Raw genomic sequence first — 20,904 nt, 5'->3', positions numbered from 1 at the left:
AGTAGAAGATGCAGAGAACAAGGCAATATGGAAATGAATGATTCACTGTGGCAACACCTAAAAAAAGGGGGACAAAGCCGAAAGGAAAAGAAGAAGGCACCCTTTGCATGTCCGTTTTCGTGAATTTACAATTGCTCTGCATTCATCCACCTTGAATGCAAGTTAGCTAGACACACGGCTTAAAAAAAACCAAAAACATTTCAACTTATAAAACAGACATATTTAGGAAACTCGTCGTTTTTTGCCTGTCAATGCATTTAATTCTTTCCTGCTAGGTGGCAGCAGATTGCGATGAAAACTTAAACTAAAAAATCAGAGCTGTTGAAGAAGACCTTTGTCAGTGTCTTTCTTCAATTCCTGCCAGTATATCAGCGTTGTCTTCAACTAAACCGGCTTTTTGTGAGACTTTTGATTGGTGGTGTGCCGGGAGGTTTTTCCTGATGATATGTATACACTTAAGCCCAAAATGTATTAATTTCTGTCAAATACAAAGAATTCCTTAGTTTTTTTTCAGTTACGTATTAGAATTTCACTTCAGTTTTTAGTTAAATAGGACACACAAGAAAGTTTGAAGCCATAACCAATTTATTTAAGATAGAAAGTGTGAATTAACATCTTTAACAGGGTGAAAACAAAAGATCACACTGTTCAAAATTATTCATAGCCTGTGTCAATCAATCAATTGCTACCCCTTATTTTTATCACAGCCTCCAAACGATTTTTATAATTGCTCACAAGCTTCTTGCAAGTATCGGCAGGAATTCTGGACCATTCCTCCTTTGCAAATGTTTCCAGATCTTTGAGATTGGAGGGTTTCTGTGCTGTCACCTGTTTCTTGAGCTCCGTCCATAGGTTCTCAATGGGGTTTAAATCAGGACTCTGACTTGGCCACTTCATAACATTAATATCATTGTCTTGGAACCATTTCTTCACCACTTTGGCTGTATGCTTCGGATCATTGTCCTGCTGATTGGTCCAATGCTCCCCCAGGTTCAGGTTCTCTGCTGCCTGCTTAAGGTTTTCTTCAAGAATTCCCTCCACTTTAACCAAGTTGCCAGGCCCATTTGCAGAATTTGTGAATGTATGTGAAAAGCAGCCGTTTGAGCTGTTGATAAAAATGTTTCTTCCCATGTGGACTGTACAGCGGACACTAATGTTTTAGTCATTTTCTGCAGTGTGAAACTTAAAGTAATGTCGGTATTTCAACAGATTCACGATGAGTAACACTAATCTTAATACTGTATTTGCAATTGTAATCCCTTACTTTACTCATTACTTGATCAAAGTAATCCGACTGTAGTTACGTGTTACATACACGTTACTTCCCATCAGTGGTGACAACGCAGTTCTCCGCCAAAACACTCCGTCTTTGATTTGGCGCCATAGCTCTGGGATGTGGAACCGTGTCATCAACCATGTAAATGGGCCCTTAGATTGGTTTGTTTTGGTCTGCGTGTTTGAAACAAACCACACACAGAGAAACTGTTTCATTGTCAGTCCAGTGTCTGCGTCTCTGTGATAACAATGACTTGTGGGCTAATTGAATCCACAATGCAGCATCCCTGAACCCTTCTCTCTTTCTCTCTCTCTCCCTCTCTCTCTCTCTCTCTCTCTCACATACACACACACACACAGCTGAATTAAGAGATAAGCTTATAACAGTTAATCAGGCCTTCACTCTTAGCTCCGGCAGAGTTTTGTATCCAACCCATTTTGAATCTTAATATTTAACATCCTGTTTTTTCAACAATAGTCATTATCATCACCAGTGATATTATCACATTATTATTTGAAGTGATTTTAGCAGCTAACCATATGATTTTGTGTTATCGACAACTTTCTAGTTCATTTCAATGTGTCTCAGGTTATATAGTAGTACTTTACGTGGGGGTTGTAGCCACATTTTCTATGAATTTTAGCAGTGTGGCAAGGAAGTAAAAATGGGATTAAAGACAATTAGCAGAAAATAATTATTTTCTTTAAATTTATTACGTTTCATCTTGGTGTATAATTTTAGCCTCTAACCAGGATTAGAGCGTTAATCATAGGAGTTTTGTGATTCATGTGAGTCATTTTAATCACTGAAAATAGGATTTTTAACAGCTTTTTGAAACACTTGAACAGCTAGACAGTGAATTGTAGTGACTCATTACTAATACATTGATTGATTGATTGATTGATTGATTGATTGATTGATTGATTGATTGATTGATTGATTGATTGATTGACTGATTGATTGATTGAAAAAAGGTTTTAGTATCAATAAGTCCAGTGATCCTGATCAGTTCCGTTTTATATCCAGAAATCCTTATTATCTTGGTTCTGATCTGAGTCAAGAAGAACAAGCACTAATATTGAAATGGTTCTTGTTTTTTTTTTCTACTCACCAACATCTCAGCTCAGCTCCATACTCCTTCTGTAATGGGTCGTAGTTTCAGTTTTCTTTCTTGATCCCAGTAAGTTTAGTACCAACAGAGTCCAGATGCTGAAAGGTTTTTTCTTACGGCTTTGCGCCCCTTGTGATCTGAAGTCAGACTGTAATCTCTGTCAATCTGTTCCAGCAGCTGATAACGGATTCAACTTTTGGTTACGACTGAACAAATAATACACTTGAAGAATGATCTGAACATGAGTCAGTGGCAAACTCAGGTTCACAGTGTGAGTCTTTTTTTCTTCTTTGTCTCCACAGTTCCCAGTGCTCCACCTCAGAACATCACCTTGGAGGTTGTTCTTTCAAGGGTGAGTTTGAATAAGACTTTTGTATTCTGCCCCTTCCTGTTCACATACGCACACAAACTGGATGTGTGTTTTGTTAGCACTTTACTTAGACATATTGTATTCTCCAGCCATTATCCCATACCGTATTTGGTTATATATGTATAATCTTAGTTTGTATCTTAATCCAATTCTAATCCTAACTCCCAACAAACTCAATTATTAATTATTACCTCAAAATACTCTCTCACTCAGATTACAAAATGTTCACAAATGAAATCAATCAAACACACACACACTGGAGGATGGTTTTTCTTCAAATAATGACACCAGACTTCAAAAACTTTCTGTTTTTGTCTCTGAAGGCTTTTGATTCACAGATACACTATATTACCAAAAGTATTGGCTCACCTGCCTTGACTCCTACTATGAACTGAAGTGCCATCCCATTCCTAACCCAGAGTTCAATATGATGTCGGTCCACCTTTTGCAGCTATTACAGCTTCAACTCTTCTGGGAAGACTGTCCACAAGGTTGAGGAGAGTGTTTATAGGAATTTTTGACCATTCTTCCAAAAGCGCATTAGTGAGGTCACACACTGATGTTGGTCGAGAAGGCCTGGCTCTCAGTCTCCGCTCTAATTCATCCCAAAGGTGTTCTATCGGGTTCAGGTCAGGACTCTGTCATCCATGTCTTTATGGACCTTGCTTTGTGCACTGGTGCACAGTCATGTTGGAAGAGGAAGGGGCCCGCTCCAAACTGTTCCCACAAGGTTGGGAGCATGGAATTGTCCAAAATGTTTTGGTATCCTGAAGCATTCAAAGTTCCTTTCACTGGAACTAAGGGGCCAAGCCCAGCTCCTGAAAAACAACCCCACACCATAATTCCTCCTCCACCAAATTTCACAGTCGGCACAATGCAGTCTGAAATGTACCGTTCTCCTGGCAACCTCCAAACCCAGACTCGTCCATCAGATTGCCAGATGGAAAAGCGTGATTCATCACTCCAGAGAACGCGTCTCCACTGCTCTAGAGGCCAGTGGCGGCGTGCTTTACACCATTGCATCCGACGCTTTGCATTGCACTTAGTGATGTGTGGCTTGGCTGCAGCTGCTCGGCCATGGAAACCCATTCCATGAAGCTCTCTGCGTACTGTACTTGGGCTAATCTGAAGGTCACATGAAGTTTGTAGCTCTGTAGCAATTGACTGTGCAGAAAGTCGGCGACTTGCTTGATTTTATACACCTGTGGCCAGGCCAAGGGATTAGGACACCTGATTCTGATCATTTGAATGGGTGAGCAAATACTTTTGGTAATATAGTGTATGTTAAAAAATGTTCAAGTCCACATTGAGTTTCCCCTTCAATCTTTTTGACCCTGGAGGTTTTTCCATCTCCTTCATTAGAGTCACAGACATCAGGGTGACCCTCAGTCAGTAGCTACTCTCTACTGAGGTGTCCTGATTTTACTGCTCATTTCACTGACTGATGGACTCTTTCATACTCACTACCTTTCTGTTGCAGCGTCAGTGCAACTTCAGTACTGCAGTATTCCCAGGTATTTTTTTGGCTTCAATTTAAAGCATTGCTTTCTACACAAAGGCTGAATCCAGAGACAACCAGGTGGTCTCTGTGCTCCTGGAGAAGTCAGTGCTTGTTTGTACATCCACACTTCACTTAAACACTTTCAAACTGGACTCTGCATCATCTCCTCACATGACTTCTCCCCCTCTGCTGCAAACCTCACATTGAGTGAAGATGATTCCTGTTCTTTCTCTTTCCTTCTGCCATTACTCTGGACCAGAACTCATGGTGGACTACAGTCTTCTTTAGCATCTGTGAAGCTGAATCTCTTCTTATCACAATTCACCCTACACACTTGGTGCCTTGTTTTGTGTAGATTACGTCCATTAGTGGAGTGTTGGCACCACACAAGTACGAAGTAAGGGTGCAACAACAAAATTGATGCACTGAAGTATCACTATATTTCATTTCACGATACCGTATTCGACAGCACTTTATTGATTATATATTAACAATTAACATGCAAATATTCATTGCATTGGTTCATTTTATTTTGCTTTAATGGGCACGTTTTCTGTCATTCGGCAGGTCTGTGCTGAGACTCCGACACAGACTTCCTCCATTTCTCTACTCCAACAAAAGAGGCTGTTGAAACTTATTGAAACAATGAAGAAACATTTAAATCAGTATTTTCAATCCGCTGAAAAAGAAGTGAACTTGATCTATAAGAGTATTTGAGTCATTTAGGTGGAAGAAAAAAAAAAGCATCAATAACACATTCATCCACTCAGAAAGAAAAGCTTTCATCTGCTTCTTTACTGCAGGTAAAAAAAGGAAAGAAAAGAAAAATTCTCACTGTCCTTTAATCTGTTTGTTATTTATTTTGCCAAACCAGGCGTAAATGTCTAGGCTTCTATAGAACATTCCACCTTTCTGTCTTTGTCAACGTGTTATTTTTTTACAAAAGGTTTAATTTGGTAGAACATCTACTAGGTGGCGCTCCAACTCCAGTCCCATTTGGATATTTTTGTGTCAACGTTTAGGCTGAAACCTCTGTGTTTCTAAGCTAATGCGCAGACATTTTTGGCTAACATTTAGCTATTTTGTAAAAGTCCTGTACCTTCAAGTTTTAAGTTTTAAGATTTAGCTTTAGTCAGAAGTGATTCTAATTAATAATTATGCTTATTGTTTTTAAGCTGCTAGCTAAAGCTGAGCAAGTTAATGGGCAGTATACAGTATAATTCCTCAAAATAAGCTTGTATTTTTTGTGAATAAAACCCTAGCTGCAAATTGAATTCAGACATAAATAAGTAAATAAACAAAACTTGTAGACAAAAATATGATAAAAAAAAAAAAAAAATTAATGGTTAGAGTTGTGCAGCCTGAAGTGAGAACAGTAATCACGTCACAACAGACGGTAGTGAGAGTTGAATATATTAGAGAGAAAAAAAATTTTTTTTTTCTTGCCAACCAGGCTGTGCCTCTTCTTCTGGGGCTGATTAATTGTCTTATTCTGTGGAGAAGAAGAGAAGAGGAAGTGGAAAGTTTTCTCTTGCCAGAACAATTCTCTGCTGTCAAACCAATTCATCACACAAATCTGACATTTTCCTCAACTTTTCCGCAATCAGTGGTATGCATCTGTCAGTGTGTGTGTATGTGTTTTTGAACACTTGGTCGAACACACAGCCCAGGGTTTACACTGTTTCAACTCTCTTTTTTTTCATTTCTACCCGCAATCCTTGCTGGGGTCTCACCAGGGTCACTGTCTCTCTGACTGTCAGACTCAGAATCAACAGCTTCTTTTCGTCTGAAAAAAAAAAAAAAAACATCCTCTTCACTGCACTGACAAGGGTGTGTAGTCTGCATTCACACAAACTACACCAACAAGTACCTAGAAATTCCTAATATCCAACACTGGCTGAAAAGTTTATTTATATTTTATATTTATTTTGACCGCACCGAACAAAGTATATAATTGCACACATTCATAAAACAAATGATGTGATGGTAAACTGTCAAACATTGTACCAATAGGTGGCCAGCTACAGGGTGATCAAGCCTGAGCTTGTGTCCCAAGCCCAGTTATGACTAGTGCCTGGTGTTTAAAGTTGACAGCTCGTCTGATAATGCATTATCAGACAAGAACTGAACACTGAACAGTGAAAAGTGTTCAGTGCACAGCCCGCCCACATAACCGGTTTACTAACACGTGGTCTCAAATGGGAGGTGGAGTGAGTAAGGGTTATATGAGGGGGCGTCTTCTGGGCATAGACCACCCGCGTAACTTGTTTGCTTACCTGCGGTCTCAGATGGGAGGTAGAGTGGGTGGGGATACGTGACTGGGTCATGGTGTTTTCTGAGCCCAGTAGGGATCCTTCTGCTTGATCCATATCGACTGGCTGCTTCTTTCGGCTGCTTCGGAGATTGATTAAGTTGTCTGTCGCAGAGCCTGTCCACGGATACCAAGGTCTGTTAGGAGCTTGATGGTCGAAGAAGCCACAAAACATCTGTATCCCACTTAGACTGGATAAAGTTTTGTCTTCCATCTTCACTGTTGCGCCATCTGCTGCCAGTTCTGTGTAGCACAGTTTCTTGCACTCATAGGCCTCTTCGGCTGCATTCTCCCATGGGACCGTGAGCTCTATAATGTTAACTGACTTTATTGGGGGGGAACAGAGTACTAGGTCTACTCTAAGGGTGGTTGCTGCAATCTCCGGGGGATAGATTAGCTGTTGGCCGATATCAGCTATGATCTTCCAATCCCGTGCCATGGCTAGGTGGCCAGCAGCATCTGGCATTTTATTGGGATAGCTGGGCTTTTTCTGGACAACAGTTAAGCTAAGAACGCTTGTTTTGTGCAAAATAATATAGATATATGTATGTATATATATATATATAAATCAAATCAAACCATATTGGTTTGATTTATTTCCAAAAACTATTTTAGCACAGAAATGAAATCAGCTACAAAAAAATCTGCCCAAAGAAACCCTCGATTTCACAGATATTTTTCCAAAACTCTGTTTCAAACAACCAATTTCCTCCAATGAAGGACTATGATTCCTAAATGAATTATTTAAACCAACTATGTCATTTTATTCGGACTCTGATATTTGGATTTTTTGCTGCGACTCCTTGTTTCCTGTGGAGATTAAACCACCTCAAGGGAAACAGGAGTTGACCAGTTTGAGCTCAAACTTCGTTATTTTTTTTGGAGGGTAAAGATTTAATCTGAGCTCATTGTGAAGTGTCTGACTTTCTGATGACCAAACATCGGTCAATATGTTATACTTCAACAACACTTTTATGCAACTCATTGTAGCATTTTAAATCTGTCTAGCAAAGTTCATACCACTAGCAATCAATGACTCTTATGGCAGGCTACTGTGTGTTATACTAGTAGCGTATGTCTGTCTGTGAATGGCTGTGTGCATATATGTGCATGGGCCGCATGAGAGAGAGAGAAAGGTAGTAAAAGTTGAGAGCAGTTTGAGCCCTGTCATGTTGAAGCACGAGTTGGTTATACAGGAGCTGTTAAAACTCTGTTTATGTTCTTGTTGTGCTCGTTGTGGCTGATAATAAAGAGCCTAACTTCCCTATTTTTGTTTATTTCTGCTTTGGACAAGCACAAAGTGAAAGGAGTTAGCCACGGGGCTAATGTTCGCTTCAGCCCTAGAGCAGATCATTAAGTCTCCCCAGTGCAACCACGGTCGGTGTGCCGAAGCAGAAAAAAGCTAACGTGTAACCAGCCGTGTTACAGGCACTATTCAGAAAAAAGCATTTATTTAATTAAAGTGAAAAAAAAAAGTCTTTCTTTGTAAATAATAATAACTTATCGGGTTGGCTTTTTTTTTTTTTTTTTTTTTTTGTTAAGTCAAAGTCCCCTGGCGGCATTGGGGGCCCTGCCTGGGCTTATTATCTGCCGGCTTCTTGCAGATGCCAGCTGATGGATTTGTGCTTTGAGCGTTAAGAGATGGGTTTTTAGTAGTCGTTTAAAGGTAAGAATGGATGTGGTGTGGTAGGGCGTTCCACCTTTTGGGTGCGTAGTGGGTGAAATCTACTTCCCCTATCTTCTTGGATCAGGATATAAATGTCCCATGTTACAACGTGGGTAACCTGCGTCTTATAGAGAAGTGCAGCTTATACATGTATAATTTTATTTTATTTATTTTTTATTTAGTGGGGGCGGCCTACATTCAAGTGCGCTCACTAGTCTGGAAATTACACTAATTGAATCTATCAGTTTCATTTTAGAACACAAGATAAGAGTTATGGCGATATCGGCAAAATTCCATAAATGTTCATGATTCATTTTTTGCCACTATGGCCTGACCCTAGTACACACAGATACACACACATACACATACACATAGAGGACCATCTCTCACTCAGAGGAATTAAAAACAACAATCACAGATTGAATACAGGCAGTGTTTACTCACCCAGTGTGTTTGTGCCTGTACGTATGTGTCACAAGGGCACAAGACAGATGAAATGTTTTTTTTATATCCAGCAGACTTACAAACTTACAAAGGAATCTCACACACATACACACACACTAAGAGATTAAACTCATTCAATTTCTGTTTTTATAGAAATAAAATAGTTTACTGCACATTGAAACATTTCACATTTTAGCTAACATTGAGTCGGTCAGTCTGACCCGTTCTGGCCTTGAACCTGACCCTGTCTTGCATTAAGTCAATAACGATCGAGTAACTTTTTTCACGATACCATTTCTATAGTTTATGATTTCATTGTTTAAGTTCAATGTCCCAGCAGTGCCATCTTTGTCTTCAGATGCCATGACTCCTTTAACCTCTGCTTATTCCCTGGTTATTATCAACACTTACTATCTACTATACTATCATCTACGTCATCGTCAGTGTTTTCTCCTTTGAGGAATTTTAAAACACTCTCTCACTGATCAAGGCCATGGCACACAACTCCCACATTCCCCAACACATCATAATACAGATGCCATTGACATTTTGCCCCTGTGAGCTCAGACCTCAGCTCTCTTCCACACAAAGAGAAAATGTGTAAAAACCTTTGCATTAACCAATTGAGTCCTTTAACCTGAGTAAACCAGTTGCTAACGATGGCATTTGTGGCTGCAGCTGCAGGATAGTTGATCCGAAAACTACAGCTGAGACTTTTACCACACAAAGAGAAAATGTGTAAAAACCTTTGCATTAACCAATTGAGTCCTTTAACCTGAGTAAACCAGTTGCTAACGATGGCATTTGTGGCTGCAGCTGCAGGATAGTTGATCCTAAAACTACAGCTGAGACTTTTACATTTTAATATCCGTTTATTAAAACAAAAACATTTAATCTCACCTTACTTATCTCTCAGACTGATGGGTAACCCCAGCCCTGTGGGTGGCAGTGATGTACCTAAAGTATGTTTACCATTCAAAAGAAGATGAACTACAGAAAGGCCCAAGAATGATGTTCTGTCTCTTCCTCTCAATGCTCCTCTGTCTCCTTCCACATGTCCTCCTTTCTCTTCTCCTTCATCTGTCCTTGTCCCTCTCCTCTGTGTCCTCTTGTGTAGAATACACAAAAAGGCAGGGGAAAGGCTGTTTTCCCTGCCTTTCCTTCCCTCTTTCCTTTTCTCTTTCACCTTGTCTGTTATTGCCTCTCACCCCCTCTCTGTCTACCCGTCCTTTTTTTTACTGCCTCACCCCCCCCCCTTGTTTCTCCTCCTCTTATTCCTCTTATCCTCCTTCTGTCTTTCTTACTCTCTAGTCTTCTCTCTCTTTTTTCTCTTGTCTTTTGTCTCCACCTTCCTTCTCTTTCTTCTTCTGTGTGTCCTCCTGTTTCTTCTCCTTTCTCCCCCTTTGTGACCCGTTGCAGTCCCTGCTCCTGCAGTGTCCTTCTCCCTCATTTCCTCTCTCTCCTGTACTTCACTTCCTCCTGTGTTTCCTTCTATATCTCCTTTCTCTGTCCTTCTTTGTGAGCTGGTAGTTGTAGTTGTCCTCGTCTCTTACTCTTAAATTCCGTGTCTCTTGGTATGTCTTTGTGGGACAAGCTCAAACGCAAGGACCACTGCTGCTCTGTTTCCATGGCAACAGCAGGTCCAGCAGTCTTCTGTCAAACAGGCTAATTGGTTAATGAAAGTGATGATACGCAGGCCACACACTCACAGACGGCGAGGATGAAGGAATTTGGTCGACACGCATTTATTAAATTCAAATATGGTTGCGTGCGTGCGTGTGTGTGTGTGTGCGTTTTTGGCCTGCCTCCTAGTTTCCTCCCCCTCGGTAATCAGTTCTGCCTTAATCAATTAGCAGGAGGTGGACGGTGCAGGAACAGGTGCAGCTAAATGTTAATGAATTCACAGCAGCGGCAGCGGAATATTTACACTCTTCAATGAGCAGATCTTTCTCTGCACCACTGATGGACACACACACACACTGACACACACACACACTTGCCTACCCGCTCACACACAGGAGACACATTATCAGCAGAAGTTCACAGTGAATTGAAATGAACCATTCAGTGCATTTTATGTACAAAGTTTAATGGTCCACAATATGGTTAATACAATTTGATCTCATGTATTTTATTTATTATTTATTTCATTTTATATTTATTTGCAATTCTCTTACAGAATCCGTGAACACTAATCCTGGAGCAGGCAGCCCACACTAGGGACTAAGTAGGGGGCCCTGCTGTGTCACTCCATCAGTTGGGGGTCCTTGGTCAGGAAGATGTTTAAACTGTGTCTTTTTATTTAAATCTAATTAGACACTCTGTTAAACTCAGGGATGTGAAAGAAAAACACACTTGTCTTCATGGGTCACATGACATCAATGGCATACATGTTGTATTGTATTTACATATATACGTATGTGGGTGTGCATGTTTACACACTTAACTTTTGCTGTGAAAATAACGTAATTAGGATTCACTCAACACACAACAAGAGCTCACACACACCAAAATCCAAACACACACACAAACACAGTTGCCGCTGTTCTGTTCCCTGAATCCATTTTAACTGATCCTGGATTTAATTGAGTCTAGACAGAAGCAACCATCACAACCTCTGTTGTTATGATCAAGTATATGATAAGATAAGCTAAGCTAAGATAAGATAAGACTTTATTCATCCCACACCGGTGTTAGATTTCAGTGGTTTTCACATTTGGTTGGGTCTGCAGCAGGAAGGTGCTGAGACACCAAAAGGCTTTCCCGAGCACACACAGTCACATAGCCCCACACATCCAAAGAGAATTTCCCCAAATTCTCTTCACACCAACTTTCTAGAACACCTCTACTCCCTGGGAACAATGGGAGATCTTCACACAACAATGAGAGATCTCCCAATCTACCTTCTCACAGGGAACCCCGATGCCATCCATTCCTTTTTGATCTACATGACCACCTGTGGTTGACTGGACTTCATGGCTCGGTCCACTTCCCTTGTGATAACGCCCCACTGAGCAACAAAAGGTTCTTCCAACACTGCTGAATCATGGAACAAGAGTGCCACATAGTGGCGACTGCAGGCATCACATGATAACAAGAACAATAATATGATTGGCCACAAGAGGCCTAGCCTCTCCCTTCCATTGGCCTACAAGATTTAAACACACACCCGGGAAGTCGAAAACCACTCCCCCATACAGGTATATAAGCATAAACAACTAACGATACTTTAGGCGTCATTCTTGAGAAGTGCTGAGAAGTGATTCTTGACAGGATTTGCGTATTAACTACTGTTGTACGAGATTTCCTTGAATACTTCTCCAGTCGTTTATTTTTGCTTTATTGTTGGACCTGTTTTGTTTGACGTTTGTTATTAAAACAAATCGACCATCTACCGGCTGCTTCCACTCCCTGCCTGAAGACAACTCCCCCAGCAAGAATCTTTCACCGGAGAAATTCAGTTGTTACAGCAGCAGGATAGACATATAATACTAAAAGTAAAGAAAAAACTCAATTTGCAAGGTGATACAAAAAGTAACAGCAGGGTAGACAGTATTTACAAGGTGATACAAATATCAAAATTTAAAGTGACCTGCAGGGAAAAGAAGTGACTAAAGTTAGTTGTGGTGTACATGGAACAAAATAAAAATACAAGTAATTTGCAGTGTAGCTATGTACAGGCTTGGTATATGTAAACAATATTTGATTGTAATATGTTGAAAGACCAGAACGACCAGGTCGAAGGACCTCAGTCTCCTCAGTAGGTGGAGACGACTTTTACCTTTCCTGTACAGGACACCAGTGTTTGTAGACCAGTCTAGTTTATTGTTCAAGTGAACACCCAGGTATTTGTAATCGACCGTCTCTCTGTCATTGCCCTAAATGTTCACTGGTGTATGGTGGGAGGTTCTTCTACGAAAATCAACCACCATCTCCTTGGTTTTGGTGGTGTTGATTTGAAGGCAGTTTACTTGACACCACTTAACAAAGTCGACGATCACTGATTTATATTATTTTTCGTCCCCGTCAGATACACGCCCGATAGGGATGGGAAGTTCAGCTCTTTTGGCTAAGCTCCCAAAGCTCTTTCAACTTCTGAACGGCTCTTAATTTTGCAAAACATAATGGTTTGTGTGTTGAAAACCCTTTCATGTGCAGTGTTTTTATTACAACCTTTATAATTGCCTAATGTGGTGCATTCGTTCTGTGTCATATAGTTTAGCTATTGTTGTTTGGGACAATGTTTTTCTACAGGGTAGAGCGTATGTGGAATTTAAAGTTTTGACAAAACTTTTAAAACCATCCTTCACAATGGAAAAGGGTTGGAAATCAGTAACTATTTTAGCAAACACCATCAATACTTTGTTACTTTGCTGTTTGGCTGGGGTCATCTGTTTTGGTATAAAGTGACTTATTTTGCTTTGAGTTGCAGTGGAAGAGATTATACTTCTAGGTATGTATGGGGAAGCCAGTAGATGCTGCCGCACTTGCTGTTGTTTTTGGGATGAGACACACCAGGATTAGTAGATGGTGTGCTGGCTTGCCCTCTCTCCTCTAACTAAACTGTAGGATGGACAGTTCTGATATGTCTATGCAGGTTTGTGGTGGAACCTGCTATTTGTTACCCAAGTTATTATTATTTTGCAGTGTTTACTTTGTTGTTTCCAGTATCTTTAAACTGCAGCCAGATGCTGCTTCACTTTTTTACACAGCTACAGGAGGCTCTCACACACTCTTGTTACCACTGTCTGTCTAGATAGACAGACGGTAGTAATAGATATTAGACAGACAAGAAAATTAGGGAGCTCCAATTCACAGTTCCCCCTCTCTGTTTTCACATAATGGTATAATCCTATATCCTCACATCTGATTGGCCACGATGCTAACGAATCAAACCAAAATTCTGCTTTGTGCAAAGCCCAGGCTGAGCACTGAGGTAAGCAGCGAAAGCAAAAAAACTGGGATTCAACGATTCACTACAAAGCATCGGCTCTCAGAGCCGCATCTTTTGCTCATGACACATCATTAACGCCTGACAATGGCAGTATTATCTTAGAACTTTGACAGTTGTTCGTGTTGTATTTGAAGATGGCAGTATACAGGATGAAAAGAAAAGGTGCAAGAACAGTTCCTTGCGGTACCCCTAAGCCTCCCAAACTGTGGTCTGTTAGAGAGGTAGTTGATGGTCCATGCAATTAGGGAACTGTCTAATCCTGCCCCTTCCAGCTTCATCTGAAGAGTGATGGCTGGATGGTGTTGAAGGCACTGGAGAAGTCAAAGAACATGACTCTCACAGTGCATCCTGCAGTCTCAAGGTGTGACCAGAACTGGTGCAGAGGGTACCCCAATTGCTGGATGGTATGCAAACTGTAGAGGGTCCATGGCTGCCTGGGAGAGTGAGCGTAGGTGTTGGAGTATGAGCCTCTCCATCGTCTTTATCAGGTGAGACGTTAGGGCTACAGGTCTGTAGTGGTTCAGCTCTCAGGGGTACGCAGTCTTTGGTACTGGGACCATACAAGAGGTTTTCTACAGCATTGGTACCACCTCGAGTCTGAGGCTGGGTGCTGTATGACACCGCAGAGTTGTTCAGCACAGTCCCTCAACAGTCTGGGGCTAATGCTGTCTGGACCTGCAGCCGCCCTCGCCTTGATCTTCTTAAGCTGCCGTCTCACTTGATCAGTTATAATGGAGAGTGATGGCTGGTGCTCAAGAGGAGAGGAGGGGCAGAACAAAGAGGGAAGTGCAGCAGTTAGTGTTAGGGTGTGACCACTTACAGACTGGACAGTAGTAGTTAGGGGAGCAGGGGAGGGAGTGACAGCAGAGTCAGACCTGTTAAAAAAAACTGTTAAGTTCAACTATGATTGAACTATAAAACAAGTTAACTTTTCTCAATAAGTTTCTCTCTGGTGAGTTGACCCCTCATCTACCACAGTCTGATTTTTGAGTATACCTTACTGTCTTTCAGAGCGTCAAGGTTTCCTGGCAGCCTCCCTCACGAAGCGCTCAGAACGGCATCATCACTGCCTACAAGATCAAGTACAGGAAGACGGGTCGTCGTGGCGACCAAGAGGCCATCGAACCTAACAACTTCTGGTACCTGTTCACAGGTGAGACTGTTCTGATCTCTCCATTTTCACACACGAAGTCATAAAGTATATGAACTCATGGCTAAAGGTAGGAACTTATTAAGCTAAGAAACTATGTTTAGCTTTAGCTGCATTAGGTTCATTCATATTTAAACATTTGGCCCCCTTTTTCCTTTTCAATATGTAGAAGAATCTAAGCCGTTGTATTATATATTGTACACTCCAATTAAATAGGCTACAAATCTGTTGCAACTTGCAATTAGCTAAAAGTTTACCAAAAACAATAGAAATATGACAAAAAACAGTGCAGTTACTAAAAATTAAGTTAATAAAAGCTAATTGATGTAAATAAGTTAAAGTTAGACACTAAATATTCCAATAACAATAAAAATAAGATGGCTTATTCCTGAAATTACAAATAACATCTGCCACAAAAACAGATATTATTGGAAATAACTTCTGTTTGTGGACAGAATTAATGAATAGACACATATGAAGTTAAAGAACAATAATGAACCATTCACTGCAATTTATGTACAAAGTTTAATGGTGCACAATATGGTTAATAATATTTGATCTTATTTATTTTATTCACTCAGTTTTATCAGTCTCCTGTCCTCGGACTGTTGTAGCTAACGTTAGCTCTGGTGTCTGTACCAGGGCTGTTGTAGCTAATGTTAGCTCTGAAGTTTCTACCAGGACTGTTGTAGCTAACGTTCGCTCTGCTGTCTGTACCAGGACTGTTGTAGCTAAAATTAGCTCTGACATCTGTACCAATGCTATTGTAGCTAATGTTAGCTCTGGCTTCCTTACCAGTGCTTTTATAGTTAGTTTTAGCTCTTACGTCTCTACTAGGAACGTTGTAGCTAATGTTAGCTCTGCTGTCCTTACCAGATCTGTTGTAGCTAATGTTAGCTCTGGCATGTGTACCAGTGCTTTTGTAGTTATTTTTAACTCTTAAGTCTCTATCAGGACTGTTGTAGCCAGTGTTAGCTCTGGTGTCTCTATCAGAGAATAAGACTTTACATCCAAGAAGTCAAAAAACATTTACAGTTGCTGTTCATTAAATTTCTGATTTCTGTCACTTGCATTTGTGCATTGCTAGTCCCTACTGGGTTGGATTATATGCATTATGCTTTTATGCTCTATGCTTTCATAATGCTTTTTTCAGAAATTATGGAAATATAAAAGGTTTTAATAACTACTTATTTGTGATGCATTGTTTTACCTGAAAGAAATTAATCAAATGGATTGAAGTCACAGCACTAAGCAGAATATTTGAAGGTCTGCTTGGGATTTTAAACTGAGCTAGTGTTAAGCATTCCAATTATTATGTATGATCTGTGTACTTTAAAATTATTATTATTATTTTTTATAAAACTCTAGATTAGGTTAGATTATTTGTTTACAAATGTTATGAAAAAAGGTTTAATTGAGGGTGGGAACGTAGATCGACCGGCAAATCGAGAGCTTCGCCTTTCGGCTCAGCTCCTTCTTCACCACAACGGACCGATACACCTGTCGATCTTACGCTCCATCCTACCCTCACTTGTGAACAAGACCCCAAGATACTTAAACTCCTCCACCTGAGGCAGGACTTCCTCCCCAACCCAGATGGTGCAAACCACCTTTTTCTGGTTGAGAACCATGGCCTCGGAGTTAGAGGTGCTAATTCTCATCCCAGCGCCTTTACACTCGACTGCAAACCGCCCCAGTGCATGCTGCAGGCCCTGGTTCGAAGAGGCCAACAAGACCACATCATCCGCAAATAGCAGAGATCCGGTGGCTCCCGAACTGGACCCCATCCGACACCTGGCTGCACCTAGAAATTCTGTCCATAAAGATAATGAACAGAACCGGTGACAAAGGGCAGCCCTGCCGTAGTCCAACATGCACCGGGAACAGGTCCGACTTACTGCCGGAAATGCGAACCAAGCTCCTACTCCGATCGTACAGGGACCGGACAGCCCTTAGAAGAGGGCCCCAGACCCCATACTCTCGGAGCACACCCCACAGAATACCACGAGGGACACGGTCGAAAGCCTTTTCCAAGTCCACAAAACACGTGGACTGGCTGGGCAAACTCCCATGAACCCTCAAGCACCCTGTGGAGGGTATAGTGCTGGTCCAGTGTTCCACGACCAGGACAAAAACCGCATTGTTCCTCTTGAATCGGCCGGATTCTCCTCTCCAGTGTCCTGGAACAGACTTTTCCCGGGAGGCTGAGGAGTGTGATCCCTCGATAGTTGGAACACACCCTCCGGTCCCCTTTTTTGAAAAGAGGCACCACCACCCCGGTCTGCCAGTCCAGAGGTACTGTCTCAGACTCCCACGCGATGCTGCAGAGACGTGTCAACCAAGATAGACCAACAACATCCAGAGACTTGAGGTACTCAGGGCGGATCTCATCCACTCCCGGTGCCTTTCCACCGAGCAGCTTTTTGACTGTCTCGGTGACCTCAGCGCAGGAGATTGGATGATCAGCTGCTGAGTCCTCAGCCTCAACTCCCTCCCCGGAAGGCGTGTCAGCGGTATTGAGGAGATCCTCGAAATATTCCTTCCACCTCCCGATGACATCCTCAATCGAGGTCAATGCCCCCCGTTCTCCAGCCTCCCTCGGGACCTGTTCAAAGCTCTCCCGGAGGTGGGAGTTGAAGGCCCCCCTCACCGGGGATTCCGCCAGACGTTCCCAACAGACCCTCACGATACCTTTTGGTCTGCCAGGTCTATCCAGCTTTGCCCCCCGTAAGTGGAGCCAACTCACCACCAGGTGGTGATCAGTTGACAGCTCAGTCCCTCTCTTCACCCTAGTGTCCAATACATACGGCCTGATGTCAGATGACACAACTACAAAGTCGATCATTGACCTGCGGCCTAGGGTGTCCTGGTGCCAAGTGCACTGATGGACACCCTTATGCTTGAACATGGTGTTTGTTATGTTTAGCTTTTAGTCTCATAATTATTAGTTATGAGACTATTATTTCAACAGTAGCTCTGCAGGATTTGAATGAAACTGATCTCCCTTTTCATTATTCTCTTCCGGTGTTATCTTCATTTGTCTTCATGGAGTTGCAGGGGAACTCATTTTCCACTGACAGATGTTCACATTAGTTTAAATAAGCTTGTGCACTTTCATGTTTATGTGTACTCATGTTTGCAGGTCTAGCTGTCAGCTGTCATCACCCTTTTTTTTTTTTACAGTCTCAGATTAAAACAAGCAAAGATAAAAAGACTATCAAAAAAAAAACAGAATGAAAAAATGGGTCAACCTCAAAATGTCTAAAGGCAACAAATGCGTTCGTGTGAAAACAAGGCTTTAAATAGAATTGAAATGTCTCTGAATTCTGTACAAGTTAAAACACACAGAGGAGGAAATCTGTTTTTGTCCTTTTAAACAAAAACATATTTAAATGATTGAACACAGCTAGTGAGAAGAGAAAGGCCACATGACAGGTCAGGTACATGATCCTACGCCTATTAATTATTTTTTGTATTTTTTTTACCTTTATTGTGACTATTAAAAAGCATTACTAAATCTTTGCAAACTACTAATACTAACTATATTGATAAACTATTCCTATGAACTACAAGGAGCGTGCATATAAACTTAAGAACCCATGGAGTTCAACGTTCAACTACAAAACATTAGACCCCTTGTGTTTTTATATATAATAATTACTTGTGTGTTTCAGTGCTCTGGCCTTTCAAGTCATAAATCAAAAAGTTGTACGAAATCATTTCAACAACAACCAAGATCTTTTTTAATATATGCTATAGAATATATATATATATATATATATATATATATATATATATATATATATATATAGAATATATTCTATTAATTATTGTAAGCTGATAAGACAGGACTGGGTGTCGGTATTTAAGTCTCTGTGGTTTTTCTTCTTTTTGACTAAATCCCCTGTCTTCTCCTGTCTCCCCCTGTTCCTAGGTTTGGAGAAAGGCAGTCAGTACAGCTTCCAGGTTGCAGCCATGACTGTAAATGGCACTGGTCCAGCCAGTGAGTGGCTCACTACTGCGACACCAGAGAATGATCTGGATGGTAAGGAAAAGGGAGAGAGAGTGTGCGAGTGTGGCAGTAACAATCTGTACGACGGCATGTAAATACTACCAGTGTCCCAACACTCATACATATTTAATCAGCAAAGCGCTGAGACGGATGGATGGAGGGACTATTTGCCTAAGGGGGAGGATGGCGGAGTGGAGGAGGAAGGAAGGACAGGATAGATGGGATAGGAATGTTTAAAGGAAGTGGAGAAGTGAAGGAATGAAGTAAAGAAGGAAGGGGGCCTGAAAGGAACTGGGGAGGGGGAGGGGTGACTGGAAGACAGATGATGTGAATCAGTCCTCCCCCCTGATTGGCCATCTGATCATTGTGGATATATTTGAGTTCCTTAATGTCCCTGACATCTCTGTATCAGGGGATGCCAAGAAGCACATTTTAAGCGAAGTCCTTCTTGCCAAAGATCCAGGAAAAGAACAGTATGGACCAGGCATTATCACATAACACATTAGGCAGAGTTCTTTATTAAAAAAAAAAAAAAATCCAATCTGATCTTTGAAGCAGAAATGATCATAAATTACTCTACTTATTTTCTGCGAGGTGCAGATACAGTAACAGAGACACAGCTGCTGCAGTATGGGTCTTGTCAACAATGGGTGAAATATCAATGAGTGTGGATTAGCTTTGGACTGTTAGCATGTCAGCTAGGTGATTTGATGTTAAGCACGATGAAAAGAAAAGCAAAGACTACGACACTGGTAGTACAATTCATTGCTAATTGGTTGCAACGGTGGTTCTCAAACTCTGGAATGCATACCATTTGTAGTACCTGGGCTCCCTTTAAACCAAGGTGGGCAAAAATAAACCCATTGAACCAGGTGTATGTCTGTGGGGGTGGCATGGGCGTTGATTGTGAGTTGGTCGTACCACCTCGTCGTATAATGGCCTCTGTCTGACAAAAGTTGGTCAGGGTAGGTCTGTGCTACTGTATTGTAGTGTTGGTCCAACTACGGGGTGATGAAAAGTAATATTTTTAGGTGGTGTAAAAGACTTGTAAAAAAACAAAGAATTATGATGAATACATGTCCTTGTTTAATATGTTATGTTTGGTTAAAGGCTGCTGTGTTCATTAAAATCCACAAATAACCTAAAACAAAAAAAAATCCAAAAAATGTGTTTTTATGAAGCACAAAAATAGAGCCCTCCAGCTTCCTTTTCAAATCAATTTACACCGAGAGGCTTTTGCGAAATAAACCTCAGAGTCAGAGACAAACCTCTTCCTTTGAACCAGGACGAGATTTTTAGGCTGCAGTCCTTCACACACTTGGTTTGTTGGTGGAAAAATTGAGTTTTTGTGGTGCTGTGGGCTCAGAGTCATCACTAACAACACAGACACAACAACAGTGGACTGGCTTTTTCTAATCATCTGTGGCTTTGATAAATAGGCCACTCTGACCTGGGGCTAGAGCCAAGCCTGTCGTGGTCACCGGCTAGTTGCACAGATTAAAACAAACACATAAACGCATTTGTGTTAACTACATCTCCAGGCCAGAAATCACAAGACACAAATCTTATTTTAATGGATTATCACTCAATAAAGGGATACAGAGTGTTACCCCAGGATAATCTGATCTATTCCGGCACTGGGAAATAACATAAAGTGTCAGGTTTTATAAAGGATTTATACACAGTTAACAGGGTTAGCAACTGTTAGCCTTGTGATCCTCTGCTGCTGTGGTTGGGTTTAGGAGTCCCAGAGGGAAATCCAATGTAGTCTGGGATTACATTAATGTGTTGGCTTCACTATTGTTAACAAATCCACCTCTCTCTGATGCAACAAAGACAACAGAAAAAAAGTATTTGGTTCATAGGTAAAAATCTGTTGCCCAGTATTTTACAGTATTTGTACAATGGACCCAAATATTTATGTGCGATTAACCACTATGTATTTTTATTTCATTTGTTTTATTTTCTGCATTTTTTTATTAGAGTTTTGAGCTTTGATTGTGAGACAGAACTGAAAACGAAAATGCTAATATGATTATTTAAGACCAGCTAAAACAAACAAACGTCTTCTGTGGTGTGATATTTGATTCTTCTCTGATAATGATTCCT

General features: G+C 41.1%; 1 protein-coding gene across 1 annotated transcript in view; it reads left to right on the top strand.

The window, feature by feature from the left end:
* Nucleotides 1–20,904, top strand: part of dcc (DCC netrin 1 receptor) — a gene marked incomplete at its 5' end in the record, with an annotated part of 104,345 nt that overhangs the window by 42,162 nt on the left and 41,279 nt on the right. Inside the window, 4 exons of the mRNA XM_025061992.1 lie at nucleotides 2,690–2,739; nucleotides 14,645–14,786; nucleotides 18,718–18,848; nucleotides 19,990–20,001. Coding sequence (XP_024917760.1) covers nucleotides 2,690–2,739; nucleotides 14,645–14,786; nucleotides 18,718–18,848; nucleotides 19,990–20,001 — 335 coding nt within the window. The remainder of the gene's footprint in view (nucleotides 1–2,689; nucleotides 2,740–14,644; nucleotides 14,787–18,717; nucleotides 18,849–19,989; nucleotides 20,002–20,904) is intronic.

Source organism: Cynoglossus semilaevis, chromosome 14 (assembly GCF_000523025.1).
Source record: "Cynoglossus semilaevis isolate Cse_v1.0 chromosome 14, Cse_v1.0, whole genome shotgun sequence".
NCBI lineage: Eukaryota > Metazoa > Chordata > Actinopteri > Pleuronectiformes > Cynoglossidae > Cynoglossus > Cynoglossus semilaevis.
This window is presented reverse-complemented; position numbering and strand designations above follow the sequence as displayed.